Raw genomic sequence first — 19,260 nt, forward strand, 5'->3', positions numbered from 1 at the left:
CTTAAACCCATAATTAATGTTAGCCTTACAATTCTATGCATGTTGAGGCAGAAAAAAGTGCTACAACGTTTATTCCCCCAGCCAGCTTTTTTGCTGTCTGAACATGCATAATATTGTGCATTCGAGCTGCCATCTTAAACATGCTTATCTGGGAGAAAAACCCATTGGGGATTACTTCTGAGTAAACATGCCTGTAAAGTGCTACATAATTCGTTCTTGTAGTGGGAAGGAAATTGCTTGTCTCGATTATGCCTTAAAAGTCGAAGCTGACTTTCCAATACAGCATTCTAAAACTAGAATCCTGTTTTAATGTTTTTCTGGGAAGAATGGCGATCACAGGCAGTTGACTCAGTATCTCACTACCTCCGTTCAAACAGAAAGCCACCCTCACATGAGCTCCGAGTCTCTGGAGTGGCGCTCTAGTCCATGGGCTAGACTCTATCATCACTAGTTCTGTACCCTTTGCAAGAGAATCGAGAATCGGTTCGATTTTTAGCCGGAAATTAAGGTTCTTGCGAAGTGACGGTAAAGCGCATGCGCACAGCCGACGGAAGTGATTTCATGTCCGGCCTAGGGTGGTTGTTGTGCTTCCGAAAGAAGGGGGTGGCAAAGGAGAAGGAAGGAGGGGAGCCAAATAAAGAAGGGTGAGGAGCGACGGCCAGCTTGGAGCCTCTGCGTCTGTCCCACTTCCATACGAGGTGCGCCAAAGGGAAAAGAAACACAGGGAGGGAAGGTGCTGAATACTCCTGAGGGACAATCATTTATTTCTTTTCCCTTCATGCATCCTGGGGCTGCTTGAGGGAAGAATGGATGCAGAAAGACGAAAACCCTGACGGCCGGCTAGCTAGAAGGCTCGACGAGCCCACCTTCTGTTGGGGGTCGAGCTCTCGCATGGCTTTTTTTCTTGATGCTTTCCCCTTCTATCTTCCATCCGGGGACCCCGGGAAGCGTACTACCTGTCCGTAGGGGCGTGGTGCATGATGGGATAGCTCGGTCTCTTTTCCAGGGCTGTTCCCCCCGTTCCTGTCTCTTCCCCCCGGAGGCGGGGCCTTGACCGTCTTTAGGAGGCGAACAAAGAGGGCGAGCGGGCGGAGTGCGGCGGAGGAGCGGGGCTGGCTTAGGTGCAGAAGCGTCCCCGTCCCGTCTTGTTGAGTCCAGACCTGGTGTGCCATGCGTCGCTGCCTTGGCTGATCTGGCTGGTCCTGGCTGTGCTCGAGCCCCTTCTGTGAGAGGAAAGGCTGAAGTGTCTGGGTTTCGTACAGGCAAAAAGACGACGATGCTTTTTCTAGAGAGGTATAGCTCCACCAGGATTTGAGTGTACCAGATGGTACTATTGGCAGTAAATTTAGGAGAGGTGAAAGAAAGTACTGCCTAACCATACAGTTAACTTTGGTTTAACAGGACTTGGGCTGAGGTCACATCTTGCTGAAGCCAAGGAGGTCTCAATTTGGCAACTGCTTGTTTGAGGGAACCACCTGGAAACATGTTTGCATGGACTTTTTATCATCATCACATTTTTAAATTTGGTAATATCCATGTAGTTCAAGGCTATATACATGGCTCCAGTGGCAGATTTATTTTCACAATAGTGCTGTAAAGTGTATGAGGGCGAAATACATAGTTTTAAGGAAGCTGAATTCTGTAAACATGTGAGAGGAGAACCGTGCTAGCCCTGTCCTTCTCTCTCACCCTGTAAGTGTGGAGGGTGACTGGGAAGGAGAGAGCCTCCTTTTATGGGGCATGGGAGGCCTAAGGTTACATGATGGGTGTGTGTGGTTTTGAATCTGTGTGCCATGACTCCTGGTGCAACACTAAACCCCCCAGTTTGCTATGAATTTATCTATCTGCTTGGGTGAGGTAACTTAAAGGAACCTCGATGTACAGAGGTTATGTACCACTGAATATCAGTTGCTACAGAATAAAGAGTAGGGGCAATCGGAGAACAACTTGTTTGTGAGGTTGCGGGAGATGTCTGTCTGGCCACTGTTCCACTGTAGCAGGTTTTCACTGAATTATTTGGATGGTGGGGGAAGGTAGTGTAGGGCATTTTCTTGAACTTTTGCAATATTTTAAAATAAAGAACACATCAGGCATGCTATAATAAACTTCTATTTTTGAGTCCCAGTTTGAAGTTACACCTTTTGTCTTTTTGATGCTACCACTGTTGGAAAAAGGATGAACCTTCCTTGGTATGATTGTGAGGACTGTGTTTAACATGGTCTGCTGCTGCATTTTGGGGGAAAGACACCCAAGTGATAACCATTTAAACTTAAAATATGTTCTCCTTTGTCACTCTAGTTCTTACTATAGGGATCTAGGGATATATTAGCATCTGAGATTGAATAATAGTCGATGAGTTGAATATATGCTGCATGCAACCCATAATGCCACTATAGTCTTGGCTGCATAGCTGCTCCGGCTATGGCTCTATATCTGCATCAGAAGACTCATTTGGCCAGTTTGGTGGGGCATGGGTCATCACTGCAGTAGCGTTGGGGATGTGCATCCAGATATGCTTCTGTATTGGCTAAACAAGCAAAAGGGTGCTTTGTAAATGAATCTCTTACTAGATCAGTGCAGCTGTATCTTTCATAGCTTGGATCCATTGTTTTCCTTCTCTGGACAGGATTCTGATATAGTGAACCATCTCTGGTGGCACAATATGGGAGGAGGAGATCTTCATTGATTTTCTTGACTCCCTGTCCTTCCTGTCTCTTCAGAAAAAGTCTGGAGGACTGGGGGATGCTCCAGAACAGTGGGAGAGGTGGCACTGGAGATTGCAGAAGGAGGGGAAACCAGGAAATATCACATCCCTCTCTTGCAAACTCAAAGCTGTGGCTTTCTGTATGAATTCAGTCCATCTCATATCTGGGCTTTCCTTTCATTTTCTGCCTTCAGATTTCCCTAACTTGTTTTCTCCAGTGAGTTTTGCCTTCTCATGATATGTCCGAATTATGATAGCCTCAGGTTTTGTTTTTTGTTTTTTGTTTTTTTTTTTTTTTTTTTTTGTTTGTTTGTTTTTGCTTCCAGGGAAAGCTATGACTTGATTTGATCAAGGAACCACTTGTTCATTTTTCTGTTGGCTGCAAAGGATCAAAAGGATCCACAAAGCCATCCTTTCAGCACCAACTTTCAAATGTACAAATTTTCTTTCTGTCAGCTTTCTTCACTGTCCAGCCTTCATGTCCATACATTGTGATTGAAAATACAACAGTGTGGTTAATCTTGACCTTGGTCTCTAGTGAAATGTCCTTACACTTGATTATCTTTTTCAGTTCTTTCACTGCTGCCCTTCCAAGTCTCAATCTTCTTTGGATTTCTTGACTGCAGTCTCCCTTTGCCTTAATGACTGAGCCAAGTTATGTGAAATCTTTCACAATTTCAGTTTCTTCATTTTTAACCATAAAGTTCTGCAATTCTGCTGTGGACATGATTTTTGTTAATATGCAGCTGCAGTACCGCTTTTGTATTTTCTGCTTTTTCTTTTATCAGGTGTCATTTCAAGCCATTGCGACTTTCTTCCAGTAGTGTGGTATCGTCTGCATATCTTAAATTAATTATGCTTCTTCCATCAATTTTCACTCCTCGATTCTAATTCAGCTTTCCTTATGAGATGAGATGTTTTGTGTACAGATTGAAGAGATAGGAAGATAAGATACATACTTGTCTGGCCCCTTTGCCTGTGGGAAATTATTCCATCCTAACTGTAACTTCTTGTCCATTATAAAGGTTACACATCAAAACAGTCAAGTGCAGAGGTGCATCCATTTCTTTCAGGACCATCCATAGTTTCTTGTGATCCACACAGGTGAAGGCTTTGCTTTCCGTATTTGTTGACATATTTTTGTTAGGATTTGGACTGGTTCATTTTCCGCAGCTTGGAATAGTTCTGTTGATAACCTATCTATTCCAGGTGCTTCATTCTTTACAAGTGTTTTCACTTCACTTCCACTTCGCTTTCTAATATTGCAGGCTGTTCTTCATATGATTTTGCTTTTAAAAAGTCTGTCATCCTTTCAACTCTTCTGAATATTCTTATCATCTTCTCTTTATTTTCTCCCAGTCTGATCATATTTTCTCTTGTTTGTCTTTTAGCATTGCTAGTCTAGGTTTGAATTTCCCTTTGATTTGTTAGATCTTCTGAAAGAGGTCTATTGTTTTTCCCCTTTTGTTACTCTCCTCTATTTCTTTGCACAAATCACTGCAATAGTTCTTTTTGTCTCTATGTGATAGTCACTGAAAAGTTGCATTCAGGATTCTGACCCTATTTCTGTTACCGTTGGTTTTGCTTTTTGCCTGTCCTTTGCAACTATGTTTTCTCTGTCATCCATATAGGTTGCTGCAGAAATTGTCTTCTGGAATTCTTTCCTAGTAATGTCTCTTGTTTTGGTACACAGTTCTGTGTTCCAGTCAGTTGAGCAATGCAAATCTGTTCTTTATGGGGAGTGTAAATTTGTTGGGGATGTCACTTAAGTTATATTTTGGTACTATGTTTCTATCGGTTATCTTTTTTTAGCTTGACTCTGATTTTACTCTATCCACTCTACTAGGTGGGCTAGTAATATCCCTGAATTGACTGTGAGCTACTAGTGAATTTATGGCTAAGATGAAATTTGATTTAAGGCTTTCCCAGCTCGATCATTGTGCTATACCAGAATTGTTTGACGTTTCTGAACTTAGGCTACCAAGGCGGCCAAAGCTAAGAAAAATAGTCCATGTCTGCTTAAAATGAATTGCTGATTCACAGATCGTCCTCATAATAAGGGATCGCATAGATTTTTTGTCCCTTTCATGTTTGGAATGCTGTATATGATGGCTTCTTTTCCAAAGTCATTTTCAGTGGAGGTGTATGGGATGCTAATAATACTTAGTATGCAAAATATTTGGTTTCTGCTGATTCTTTACTATGGGTGGCTTCAAGGCATTGCAACATGGCAATTTTGCAAAACTGAAATGTCACTATTGCTGTTGAGAGATTTTGTAGCATGGATACTACCACTCCATCTTGGTTTAGGAGATCACTTTGAATTTGCTGTAGCACAGAGCATCACTTCCTAACTTATAACACATGCCAGACAACATGTTACACAGGATACTTGTGGCTCTGACATTTATTATGTGCTGTTTTTCCTGATAAGAAATTCAGGTTTGTTTTGCATAATTAAAATCTAAGAAAACCATTGTTAATTAAAAAGTTAACCTAAACTTATCTTTAGCATTTTGCTGCAAGAAATTGGCAAAGGCTGGAATATTTTGTGTCATATTAGGCACCATTTTTAAGGTTTAGCATTGACTGGTATTTGAGGCAGAATTTTTACATTCAGTGTGTTTTGTTTGGCTATATAACATCTGTTCTTAGTTCTTTGGGGAAGAACAAGGATCCAGAAAGGTTCAATTCAATTAGTAATGCACGATATACAACGATTTAGTGGTGAGAAAGGGAGCAGGGTAGCTGCAAGCATTTTTCTTAGCAGGAGGAAGTAATCCAGACCTTCAATTTTCAGGAGTTGCTGACAGCCTCTTAGAACTTCCATCTTTTGTTGGTTCTAACCAATTCCATTTTTTTAAAAAAATGGGTACTGTATGCTGGCTCTATATATGTAATTTTTAAAGGGAGTCAACCACTGAGGCTTACAAAAAAAATTCACTAGTATTTATTTGGGCTTAATGCAGTATTTGTTCACTGTTTTTCCCAACTTTGCACATCATCTGAAGAATTCCATATCTGCTGTAGAACCCCAACTATTATGAAAGACTGGTCATGAAGAGGAATACTCACTAACTTCATCCAGGACATACCAATTTTTATACACCAAGTAAGGGTGTGCCCGAGAACATCTTCAGCTTTGCCCCGTGTCTGAGCAATGTTGGAGAATATGGGGGAATGATGAACAGCCTTGTTTTCCAGTGAAATTCTTTGGTCCCCACTAATTGTCTCTTTGAGGAATCTCTTAATAAGCTTCTGGAGGAACCTTGGCGTTCTTTGATATATGGGTTGAAAATTGCTAATATAGGATATCCGGAAACAAATGAAGAAAAAGTCTTATCTAATAAGAACAACTAGGGGAACTGTAAGGAAAGCTTGACCTACTGAAAGGTCCTCTTCTGTATATTAAAAGAAGAGCTGTTGTGCCCAAAGCATTGTTGGAAAAGACATGTAAGCTGTTCTAAGCTCTTCAAAGGAAGAACAGAATAAAAACATAATAAAGATTAAAGAAACAGGAACCTTCTCTTTTGCATTTGAACACTCTGATTTTAGTGCACCCTTTGATTTGTGGGTAACAGTGATATAGATTGCAGGACAGATGAAAAACCTGTTCTTTTAGAGCAAAGTTGTAGAAGTATTTGGTATTTGATCACATTTTACGTCATCATTCACAGGTGAGGTTTGTGAGGTCACAATCTCATCTGACATCAAATTACTATGTAGCAGTATCCAGTAGGAAGAGACATAGAGCTGCCAGGGGGAAGTCTGTACTTAAACACAGCTTCCTTTGAATGTTGCAAATGGAGAGAGGAACATGATGAAATTTCTAAGGTGATTAGCAATCTATAGATTCCCAAGCTAATTCTGTTTTATAAGTATACTGATTCTGTGAAGTAGGCTTTTGTTTGCATGTAATGATTATAGATGCTTTGGTTAGAAACTTGAATATTTTGCAAGATATGCATTTGAATTAACTTTTTTTAACCTTTTGAGACTATATGTTCTACAAATCTCTGGAAAGAGAAAAATGCTACATTACTACAATGGGGATTGCTTACATAGTTTACATATATGGGAATGGTGATAAACTTGGATGTTAAATATAGTGTAAATAAATAAAAAACAAATAACAATAAAAGTGCCATTTATGTTCACAATAAGTTGTCTTAGGTTTCTGTTCCTCAGTACATGTCAGCCAATATAGAATATTACAGGATTTTATTATACTGTATAATGAAACCCTTAAATTTGTTTTGATTCTAAATATTTCAGGGCAAAAGTTGAATACTGATCTTGAATCTTAAAAGAAAAATCTAGCAAGCATTGCTGTTGTTTTTAATACTTAGATAACATCCTTTAAATATGGACTTATTTTTAAATGCAAAATTCATCACTTCAGCAAATGGGTGTTTCTTATTGGGATGGCAGGACAGTATTTCCAACAAAGCTTTAAACCTGGTTTTCAACATTCTTTATGGGACTGATTCAGACCATAGCTTCAATAAATAGAAGTGTTTGTTCCAATCATGAAAAGGACTGAGGTACACTAGAGCCTGGGTTTTTGCTAGATCCCCCTTTCCTCAGCACCATTTCCCATGCAATTCCAGAGGGCAGCAGAATTAGCCATACTAAATTCCTTCTGCCTGCCCTTCACTATTCATTTGGCACAGGGTAGAACAATAAAGAGCTGACAAAGGGTTGGAAGGTGCACTCTGATGTTAAATAAGATCAAACAAAAGAGGAAATATTCTCTAAGGTTTTTATAGGTCAAGGACCTAACAGCTCCCTTTGAATGCAGAGGTAATGAAATCCCAGTGCAGGCACCAATGGACAACTGTACATTTTCCACATCCAGAAATGTATTATTTCAAACATGAATGGGTAGCATAATAGATGCATACCTCTTAAATGGATTAGTTTCAGTGTTGTATCAATTGCAAGCATAACTAGGGATAAAGTATAAGTTAAATTATAAGGTAGAACCATTTTTAGTGAAAGAGCATGGCTGAAACAGTTTAATGCATTGACAGACACTAAACTTAAATGGTTCCCTCCCTGAAAGTTAAACAAGGTTGGACAGCACTGATATATCTTAAGCATAGCTCTTTGTGCATGCTAAAATTAGTATGCTGATTTTTTTTCCCCAGCAGATGAGCAAGGAAGAAACTGTTTTCAGAAGTGCCAGTGTTTACTAAAACCTCGTGAGTTTCTGAAAACAAGATTTCCTTTCTTAGGGGCAATTAGCAATATGCAAGGGCAAACTCCTTAGCAGACTCATTACTGATTTCATAATAAGATAGCTAAGGAGTTCGTTCTTTCAAGCTGCTGATTGCTTCAAGGAAGGAAAATTTGTATTCTGAAAAGCATTGAGCTTTAATTAAGCTTGGCAGTTCTTTCATGCTTGTTTGCTGCATTCGTTGTCCTTCTGTGTTTGTTTCTTGTACATTTGTAAGCAGTGCTTTCAGCTGCTGCATTCTCAGTGTCTGTGTAGGGCCTCCTGTTTGTTATCTGCCTGTGCATACTGGAGCCATGTCTCCGCTTGACAAAAGGGAGGTGACTAAGCAGGAGCAAACCTGGAGCAGGGTTTTTTTCCAGCATTACAGGCACTGGGTGAATCCTTGAACTTGTGCCTACCCTCCCCATTGCCTTTTCTTCCTTTTCTTCACAACAAGGAGCTCACATTGCAGTTTAAAATGGGAACTGTAAAGTTTACAAAAATATTTATAAAATGAAGATGCGAGTTAATTTAAAGCTGTAGTCATAACACATACTTGAAACTTCAATGAAGTCAAGTGGGACTCACATTCAAGTGAATGCATTCATAGATTTGACTGAAAGTCTTGGAGAGGGGCAATATTTCAGTGGGAGAAGACATGCTTTGCAGGCAGAAGATTCCATGTTCAATCCCTGTCATCTCCAAGTAGGCCTACGAAAGTGTCCTGCCTAAAACTCTGAAGGTTCTGCTTTGTGTCAGCAAAACTGGACTAGATGGATCAATGGCCTCACCAGGTATACGGTGGCTTCCTATGTTAACTTCTGTGCCTTTTTCTTTCAGGTTTAAGCTCAAAGGCACAAACATGAAAGACCCAAGTCGCAGGAGTACTAGTCCAAGCATTATTAATGAAGATGTGATCATGAATGGTCACTCTCATGAAGATGATAATCCATTTGCTGAGTACATGTGGATGGAAAATGAAGAGGAGTTCAACAGACAGGTGGGCTAGGAGATATGACTGGAAAAGAAATTTGGAGATCCCACTATATCTCTAAGGAAAACATCATTTACTGTTACATTTCTTTAAAAATATTGGAAGACGTTTTGTCATTTTCTGTAAACTCAGTCCTCTTGTAAGAATTGTTGCCTTGCAGTTATTTTCCCTTGATGGAGTATGCTTCTCTACTTAGCACAGTATTTTGGTTGTAGATGCTACATAAATACACAACTGGCATGGTCAGAATTGTCTGTGTTCATACCCTTGTCTTAACTACCACATTTCAACATCAGAATTTTACAAGAACCAGAAGAATAATTAAAAGCCCATTGAGAAATGAACCCTGAGCAGTACTCATTCTGTTGTGCCAGTGGCATCCACTGCTAGCACCTTCTAAGGTACCCTGGAAAAATGCTGAAACGCTCATTTCCTGAATGGGGTAAATCTGCAGAGCTCCCTTTGTGATATCTACTCACCTACCATCTACTCACCAACCATACTTGGAGATGGAAGTTTCAGTTTATTTCTGATTGCTTTAAGAACCAGTAGCTTCCTGGACATTAGCCATGTGTCCCACTGGTGTGTGGGCAGCATTGGCTACTGCCTTTGTTCAGAAATACGTGTGGTGTGTTTTAATAGCTTCCAGGATTGTTTTTCAGGGTTTGCATTTTGTTTCCTGTAGGTTGCCTGCAGCACATTACATACAATCTGTTGTAAGCTTTTGTGGGATAGGAGCTAGAGGAAGTGACATATTGTGCAACCAAAACATCTGGTGATCATAAGGCACCCAGAAGACTTGTATTATTGGGTAGCATATAAACATCAGAAAGAAACATGCTCATAACTAGCATAATAAAATTAAGGTTACTCAACTTCCAAAGGAATGGCGACTCGACAGCAGTAATAATATTTGCTGCTCCATACCTTTATTTCATTTAGACGTTTATAAATAATCTTTGAGAGGGTCTTCACCTCTCTAAATGACAGGTGGGCTCTCTAAATGACAGGTGGTCTATAGCTCTGAATACAGTGAGATGGCCAGATAAGGTAAACTGAAACATGTTGGACCCCCCCCCCCCCGATATATACTACTTTTTCCTTTCTACTTCTCTTCTGCCTTTTTCATACTGTTCTTTTTTACTTTATTTTAGTTTTTGTGCCATGGGAATAATACTCTAACTTGCTGCAACTTAGCCCCTTAAAGCATTTTTGTTTGCATATTTGAAAAGGATTCTGAAATGGACAATTTCTTGATAATTAATGATGCTTTAACTGAACTTCAACTGAATCTTACCAGCTGCAAAGTTGGCTGATGTCTTTGCTTAAGAAACTGAAAACTGGATGATAAAAATGGACCTTTTCATGGCTGAGGATATTAAAGCTGGGATGTTTTATGTTTGTTTTGTGATTTCTGAATTGTGATGAAGGACAGTTGTGCCTTTCGGTCAGCTCAGACCTGAGACTAAGATTTTAACTGCAGTTCAGATTCTTAAGGCATTTCCATTTATGTATTTGGAAAGAACTCTGAAATGGACACTTTCTTGATGTTCTGCCTGAATTTTAATAAGACTCTAATAGTTGCAAAGCTATCTGTTATCTTTATTTAAGAAAGTAAGAATTATGGATACTGAAAACTGACCTTGATACAGCTAAAGCTTCAGTGTGATGAGAGAAATAGCTGTCTCCCTTCTTTTGTCACCATTTTTTTTTTTAATGGTGGGAGCTGCTGGATGTTCAAAAGTGCTTTTTTTGTTGTCCTTTTTGTTGTTTTCAAACTGGGACATACATGTCTTGAAGGACAACTGTGCCTCCCAGACAGCTCTGATTGAAGTTGAGACTTTGGGAGGCTGCGATCTCCCACACAAAATTAAGCAAATGGCAGAATAAAATGAGTTGGGGGCCATTGGTGCCACCTCTTGGACTTGGATGAAACAGAAGCCAAAGTCCCCTGCTATTGAAACAAGTTGCTGAAAAAAAATCTTAGGACAATGTGTCTTTTTAACAGATTAATATATCAGTAGAGATAGAATGTGACTAGTAACTATGACACTTTTAGAAGGCTGACAAATTGACCTTATCTGTTTCTTGCTGCTTCTCTCCCCCGCCCCCCCCCAAACTCTTCTGCTTTAAGGTGTTGTGCTAAATTTGTGAGCTTATTTATAGTTAAAAAGAAATACGAAAGTCAGATGTGTGAACGAGGGAAGAGGAGGAGAGAAGAATTAACGAAGGAAAGAAAGGCTGAATTGGAGGTTTGATGGTGAACAAATGGAGCTTGACAGAGAAAATGGAGAAGAATCGCAATCTGAATCAGAAGATATTTTGAAGACTCTGGCAGGAAGATTGAAAATGCTTTAAAATATTGTTAATGAATTTGAAAAGAGATAATTGTTTAAGCTCCTTAAATTGAATAACAGAGACAGAATGAAGATCTTATCAATAAATATGAATGGAAAGAACTCTCCTTCCAAGTGAACTAAAGCCTTCAACATTTTAAGGAAACAAAGGGAAGATATAATATGTATTCAAGAAACTCATATAAAGAAAAAAATTGCTCATATTTTGAATTATAAGAGGATGGGCAAAGTGTATGAAGCCTCAGCTGACAGAAAGTAGAAAGGAGTTGCTATTTATATTAATAATCAAGGTTTAAAAGCTGTAGAGGAATTAAAAGACTCAGAAGGAATACTTCATGTTTTGAAGATAAGACTCCCAAATGGGAAGATAAATACATTGGCAATGATATATGCTCCAAAAGATGCAAAAGAAAAATTTTATGAAAAAAAACAGTGTTGGATTTTCAAGAAGTTTTGGTTATTGGTGATATGAATGGAGTTATTAGACTCTAACAAGGACAAATCTAAAAAAGTAAAAGGGAGCATACTTCCTAAAAATGTTTTTAATTACATGGAAATGGTACATTTAGAAGATACATGGAGATTCAAAAATCCTGGAGCTAGAGAGTATATTTTTTTCTGATAAACATCAGACATACTCAAGGATCAATATCTAAAAACTGTTAAATATCTAAAAAATTATGAATCTAGAGGCTCTAAAGATCCAACCCAAGACACTTTCTGATCACAACCCATTGGAGATTATATGGTGGGAAAACAAGTTGGAGGAAGAAGATGGAGACTTAATGACAACCTTTTGTTACAAGACGATATCTTGACAAAGTCAGAAGTAGTACTGGAAGAATTTTTCAGACCAAATATACAAGTGATGCCTCTATAGCTACAATATGGGAAGCCAGTAAAGCTTGTATGAGAGGACACTTTTAGTAATAATGTCTAATAAAAAGAGAGAGTAATCAGAACAAAGAAAAGGAATTCTGGAATGAAGTCAAATACTAAAGAATAATCTTAAAAAAACAAGATAAATCAATCTTAACTGTACTCAGTCAACTAAGAAATCAATTAGAAATGATAGAGGCAGAGGAGATACAAAAGAAGTTGAGATTTTTAAAACAAAAACACTTTGAACATGCAAATATACTGAGAAGATTGTTAGCATATTTTCTTAAAGAAACAGAAAAAGACAATGGGATAACATATGTTGATAAGGAAATCCATGGCCAATTTGCTATTTTTTTGCAAATTTATATTTTTTTTTAAAATCGGCCTCAGAAGCTGAAATGGAGCAGTATATTAAAGAAACATGACTTGAGAAATACACCCCTGAGCAGAGGAAAATAATGATAATATTGTTCAAGAACTATCACAAGCTATTAGAAAATTTTAAAAAGGCAAAGTGTCTGGCCCCAACAGATTTACTGCTATGTATTACAAGTGCTTAGAGGAAAAAAATGTTACCACTTCAACAAGTAATGAATGACATTAAAGAAGAGAGACATGGCAGGAAGCTCATATAACATTGATACATAAAGAATATAATCACCTTTTTACCTCAGTAATGGCAGAGAGTAAGGAAATGTATAGAAAAGCAGATAAACACAGATCAGACTGGAATTGTTCCAAAAAAGGTATATGAAATATACGTTTTGTGATTGATGCAATTGAATGGGTCAAGAAGAAGAAAGTTGCATTTATCTTTTCAGATGCGGAGAAAGCTTTTGATAACATCTTGGCCCTTTTTAACGAAAACTCTCCAATATTTAGACTGTGGCTCAAGCTTTTTGTATTGGATTCAAGCAGTTTATACTGAACAACATGCTAAGATTTTAATGAACAGCGTATTAACTGACAGTTTTCAAATGGAAAAGGGAACACGCCAAGGATGCCTTTTACTGCCTCTCTTAATTATTCTTGTACTGGAAATTTTAGCAAAAAAGATGAGACAAGACCCAAAAATTAAAGGCTTTAAAACAGGTGAAGAATGCAAAATGAAATGTTATGCTGATGACATAGACTTGACTATTCTAAATCCACATCAGTCTATACCGTATATAATAGAGCAAATAGAAAAAATTGGATACTATTCAGGCTATAAGATCAGTAAGAAAAAAACAAAAATTTTACTAAAATTTGCAACAAAGCAGGAAGTGGAAAGTATAAAAGATTTCAGGATGGGAAATTACCTCAAACCCAGTTAAATGCTTCAGGGTAAATATCACAGGACATAATGATACACTATTTCAAGATAATTATCAAATAATGTGGATGAAGATCCAAAAATTTACAAAAACGGACTAAACTAAAAGCATCATGGTTGGGAAGAATGCCCATTATAAAAAGGAATGTACCAGCTAAATTGAACTTTCTGTTTCAGATGATACTAGTTGCTATACTGGGAAAAACTCTCCAAGACTGGCAAAGACAACTAAATACATTTATTTGGAATGGCAAAAAGCTGAGGATTAAATTTAAAATCCTTTAGGATGAAAAGGCCTTGTAGTACCTAATTCAAAGCAATGCTACTATGCAGTTGGCCTGGTTTGTATTGCAGATTAGATTATAAATACTAATGATAGGCAAGTGAAGTTAGAAATAGCAGATTTTGAAGATGGAATACACAATCTCTTATGGGTTAAAGAGTTGGTTAAGAAGGCCTGATATCAAATAATAATCATGTGCTAAGAGACAACCTAATAAAAATTTGGTATTGCATGAGAAAAGAAATAGCCCTCCAATGTCTCCTCTGGTTTTGTAATTTATGGGAGGTATGATTGATCAACAAGGATGAATCTTGGCAACAACTAAAAGATTAAGAGAAAAAATATACAGTGGTTTGCTTATCATCAACTGATTACAAGTTTGAAAGGGGAAATACAATCAGAGAAAAGTTCTTTAAGAGATTTGACAGATTTTGAAAAGTTGTTTATACAACAGAATGATCATCTAATAAGAAGACTGTGCAAACAGTGGTTACTGCATGTCACTGAAAATCAGCAAGACAAGAAATGTATGACAAATGTATGACAATTGGAAACAAAATCTTGGAGAAAAAAATATCTTGTCAGTGGGAAGTTTTATGAAAGGAAGACATTAAATTCACAGCTAGTCAAGCATTAAAATTGGTATAAAATGTTTTATCAGTGGTATATTACTCCAAATATTACTTCTTATCTGTATTGAAAAAAATAGATAAGTATTACAATGGAAAATGTCAGAAATGTAACAGGGTAGATGGGACTTTATGCCATATATGATGGACTTGTGAAACAATTAAAAGATTTTGGAAATTGATACATGTGGAAATACAAAAAAAAACTTTTAAAACAAATTTTCCTATAAGCCCTAAGAATGTTTTTTAATATAACGCCAGAGAATTTTTCAAAGAATACGTCAGAGTTATTTAAATATATGAAAACTGCAGCAAGAATTATAATTGCTTCTAAATGGAAATCATCAGAATCCCCAACAACTGAATAATGAAAAAATATGCTGGCAGAATATGTAATGATAGCAAAATTAACTAATTATATAAATAGAAGACCGATTAAAGAATTTAATGACAAATGGAAATTCTATTATACTCAGTACAATCAATGAGATGTAAAAGGGAGCTCTTTAAAAAGTAGTTGAAGATCTGTAATTGACTTAAAGTGATTGGAAAAATTGTTCGTGTACAGAATAACTCCCTCTTTTCTGAAATTCCATACAGTGCTGAATGATAGATATTTTTGGTCTCTTTCACATTTGTGGGCTTGAATGTATTGGTTGTAGTTATTTAAAATCCCTTGGCAACTTTATTCTATTTTACTTTATTTTACATATACTTTTCTTCTTGTATTCTGTTCATGTTCAGAAAATAAAAATTAGAATTAAGGTTACTTATGGGAAAGATTTTTAGGGACTCTTGCTAGATCTATCTGTATTGCAAGAAATGTCACATTTTCCAAGAGGAAAATACTGTGAAGTAGGTGGTGAATACTGTATAACTATAGCATTTTCTGTGCCTGATGTGTGTGAAGAAGCTTTAAGCAGGTGCTGGCTATAATGTTTCTCTCCCTTGCTGCTTTTGCAGATTGAGGAGGAGTTGTGGGAAGAAGAATTTATAGAGCGTTGCTTCCAAGAAATGCTGGAAGAGGAAGAGCATGAATGGTTTATTCCAGCCAGAGACCTCCCACAAATAATGGATCAAATTCAGGACCAGTTTAATGATCTTGTTATCAGTGACAGTTCGTCACCGGAAGATCTGGTGGTAAGTGCCTAGTTTTAAAAGTTAAACTTATTTTAACCAAATAGCCTTCAAACCATTGCCAATGTAACTTCATAAAAGTAGTAACCAAGCATGGCCTCCCTCACATTGTTCCTGGTACAAACCAAGTCAGTGCATCTCTGTAACAAAACCTCCTCAGTCTTGTGCTCTCTTCTCATACAGTCCAGCTTCAAGCACCCTTTAATGCTCACATGGCATTGAAAAGAATGTGGAAGCATTTGGAAGTATTAGGAGTCCTGGAGATACAGACCAGGGCTAGATAGTTAAGAAAGGGATCTTCTGGAGTTGTTGTAATGGTGGCTCTTGCAGTCAGTGGCATTCCTGTTGGATGTCTGGTGCTGAAGCAGGAGGCATGCTTTGTGTTTTACTAACACATGTCATACAATCAACCCTGGAGGAAGCATTCAAGGGCTAATATCAAGTTTCCCTGCTTAGACCATTCAAGGGCTGATATCAAGTTTCTCAGCTGAACCTCTTGCAGCCATTTCAGTGCAGCACTGTCGTATATGGCTGAAAGCAAAAGAATCAGGGCCAAAAATTAAAAATGACAGCTTATTTTATGTAAAATTCCTTACTCCCAGTAACTAAAGCTTAGGAGAGGCATTTCAGCCTTTCAGAATGGAGAGAAAATAGATGCAAAAAATGGGAGCACACTAAATGATTGGTGGTTGGGGGAAAGGTTTTAATGAAGGGAAGACCTCATGGCCCTCTTGGAAACTGCTGAGCATGGAATTGGACCACAAGAAAGTCCAGTCCAGTCCCCAGTCCTGACGTTTTCCAATCCTACCTTAGTACTACAAACGTCTGAAACTTGCAGCTTGAGCTCCCTTGTGATTATGGTGATGTTAGAAACAATCTTTAATAAAACCAAAAAAATAAAAAAATAAAATTGAAGAATATCGTACTTTTAACTCTATTTCATGTTCACATATTCTTATTTGTCACTGTTCTTATTAGATTGTCATCGAATTAAAGAAACCCATTTAATTGTATGAGTCAGTATTGATCAAGGATATGTACATAAACTTGGATATGATTACAGCAATAGTTCTGAAGAAAAAACATTGTTTTAGAATATGCAGTTACCATTTTGAAGGAAATGGCATCTGCTACCTTTGCCTTTCATAATTCTAAAAAAAAAAAAATCCTGCAAAGACACTGGCACATTTGTAATCATTCCAAGTAACTGAAATCCTGAACAGACATTAAGTAGCAGAGTGAGTTCCACCGAACCCAGATGGACTTTCCTTTGAGTAAGTTTAAGATGCATTGAAGTGTTTTGGCACTAATTAGGTGGTTATTTATTTGGTTTTTCATGTAGTTTGCCTAAATTTCAACCTATTAAATACTGGGATGCTATTATGCAAATCAGTGAAACTTTTTCATTGTTGTAAATTGTAATGCTGGGTGTAATACACAGACTGCTGGAGTACTTGGCCTTTCTTGTTGGATCTTCCATGATGCTTTGAGATTTTCTTCTTGAAGTGTACAAGGAGTTACCAGCTATATATCTGACTTTCTTCCTTGGATATGTGTCTTGCAAATCAGCTCCCTTTGAAGACGGGCAATATTGCTATCTCAGTTTCAAATGCATTGGAATTATCAAGTTGCTCTCAGTTCTAAGATAGCTTTCTGCCTTCCCAGGAGGCTGATTGTAAAGAGGAATGGCTCATAGGAATTTTTATTTGAAACAACAAATTTCTGCAGCAGTTACCAAATTCTATATCTGTAAAATGTACAAGTTTCTGCTGTTAACAGTAGTAATATTAAAGTTTTGAAGAGAAATGTGTGAATCTTAACCATGTTGTAATAAAATTTAATGTGCAGAATTTAACAAGAATGAGACACTGAAGGGCTCTGACATAGGTAAAATGAACACTAATCATTAAAAAAAATACATTGGAAGGCTAATGCTTTTGTTGTTTTTGCTTAAGCTCACAACTAGAAACTAAAGATCAAGTGTCTAAATTAAATGGCTGCCTTTTAAACTTATTTATTATTATATTTATATCTTTTTATTTTTTTCTTCTGCAAGGACCCCAAAGCTAATGATGTAGGATATATCACTGTGCCTGTAAATTAAGGTGTTCTGCCCCTACTGTAGCAGGAGTTTTTATTGTAAGCCTGGCTTTTGGCTACAAATGTATAAGCTTGTACCAAACACATTAAAATATTGTTTGTAAAGATGCACTTCTAGATGACATTTCTAGATGGCACGGAAGACCCCTGTTTTTAATACATCTTCATTAAAGGTGGGCAAAGTGAGATGGAGCATCCAAGGCTTCATCACACCTTGCATTCAAGAAGCAGGGAATTGTGTCCCGCATTAGTGGGGTTCCATTGTGGTTTTGACAAATGGTACTACAGGGTATACATTTACTGTTTTGGACAGGGGTCCATAACTCCAGTTATAATGAGGAACAATGAGTGCCTGAGCTACTGCCAGTGCAAACAGTAAATTGAGGACTGTGTGGTCATATAGTCTGACCTATTGTAAGGCAGCAGTTTATGCTTCTACAATAAAACTGTCTCCGGGACTACAGCTACATCTTGCTCCTTCAGCCTTAGTCCAATATGTAAAAGACAGGTCTTGCTCCATAAACTAAATGTAATATCTGTCTCTCTTTCAGGTCAAGAGTAATCTGAATCCAAATGCAAAGGAGTTTGTTCCTGGGGTGAAGTACTAAATATATGAGTAGATTGGGCCCTCTTTTGGTGGATGTAGCACAATTTCCACACTGTGAAGCCAGTATTAGAAGATTTAATTGTTAAAACGCGCTCTCTTCTTGTCACTGTGTTACACTTACGCATTGCCAAAGTTTTGTTAGTCTTGCATGCTTAATAAAAGTGCTGAGACTGTTATTAAGTCAACTGCTGTCAGAGATTAATGAAAGTGAAATGGACAAAATTGGACCAGGCTTTTTGTGAAGGAGACAGTGAGGTAGGAAGCACCAGTCAACTTGAGAAAAGTACCAAGTTTCTGAGAAACTCTTGCAATTATATTTTTAGAAGGATTCAGACTTTGACAAAGAGTGGTCTGTTTTAACTAAAACAAGAGTTGGTGTTGATATGCACCTGAAAATGCCTTAACATAAAAATAAAAGCAAGGTATATCTGATTATGCAGATTCGCTGTATTTCAGTACTGCTACTAACTCTTACCATTATCAAGCAAAAACTACTTCATGCTCTTCTTTTTTGAGAAAAATGTGAATGATGTACTATATCTGAATTACTTTTACAGACCTGTACAGAGTCCTTTATCTTGGCTACAAATTTGATGGAGGAAAAAAAGAGACTGGCAGATGAGATTGTATTTACAGCAAGTTATCATGTTGGAATGTTTGTCCCACTTATGAATTTATATTTAAAGTGATGTGAGATTGAGCATCACAGTTTCTTCCAGGAATCCAGAAACATGGCACTGCCTATGAAAACTACTACAACTTTAAGAGTTGGGGTTACCTGTAAAACTTTAGCATTAGTGATTTGAGTGGTGCTTTTCCCTTGCTTTGATTAATCATCACTACACAATAGTCTACAGCACAACTTTTTTTTAATACAACTAGAACAGTTTTGGCTTCTTAAACTTCATATTTGGGTAGCTTAAGCTGCCATACGTGTTCAGTGTGAATAGTGTTTAAGTTGAAAATATTGTAAAAAAATATATTTTTTCAAAAATATTTAAAAAAATAAATAATAGTAGAAATGACATCTGGAT

General features: G+C 37.4%; 1 protein-coding gene across 2 annotated transcripts; it reads left to right on the top strand.

Moving 5' to 3' along the window:
• Window positions 1–544: 544 nt before the first annotated feature.
• On the top strand, window positions 545–19,253 carry PAIP2 (poly(A) binding protein interacting protein 2). 2 transcript variants are annotated; one of them, XM_044444222.1, is made up of 4 exons: window positions 545–698; window positions 8,763–8,922; window positions 15,346–15,522; window positions 18,171–19,253. In XM_044444222.1, exons 2-4 carry the CDS (start codon window positions 8,785–8,787, stop codon window positions 18,225–18,227), a joined length of 372 nt encoding a protein of 123 aa, XP_044300157.1. In that variant the 5' UTR covers window positions 545–698; window positions 8,763–8,784; the 3' UTR covers window positions 18,228–19,253. The 2 variants fall into 2 exon arrangements, with proteins under 2 accessions (XP_044300157.1, XP_044300156.1); XM_044444221.1 differs by lacking the exon at window positions 545–698 and adding an exon at window positions 1,181–1,293.
• The last annotated feature ends 7 nt before the right edge of the window (window positions 19,254–19,260 follow it).

The sequence above is a fragment of the Varanus komodoensis genome, unplaced genomic scaffold (assembly GCF_004798865.1).
Source record: "Varanus komodoensis strain SLA01 unplaced genomic scaffold, ASM479886v1 scaffold44_3, whole genome shotgun sequence".
Lineage (NCBI taxonomy): Eukaryota > Metazoa > Chordata > Lepidosauria > Squamata > Varanidae > Varanus > Varanus komodoensis.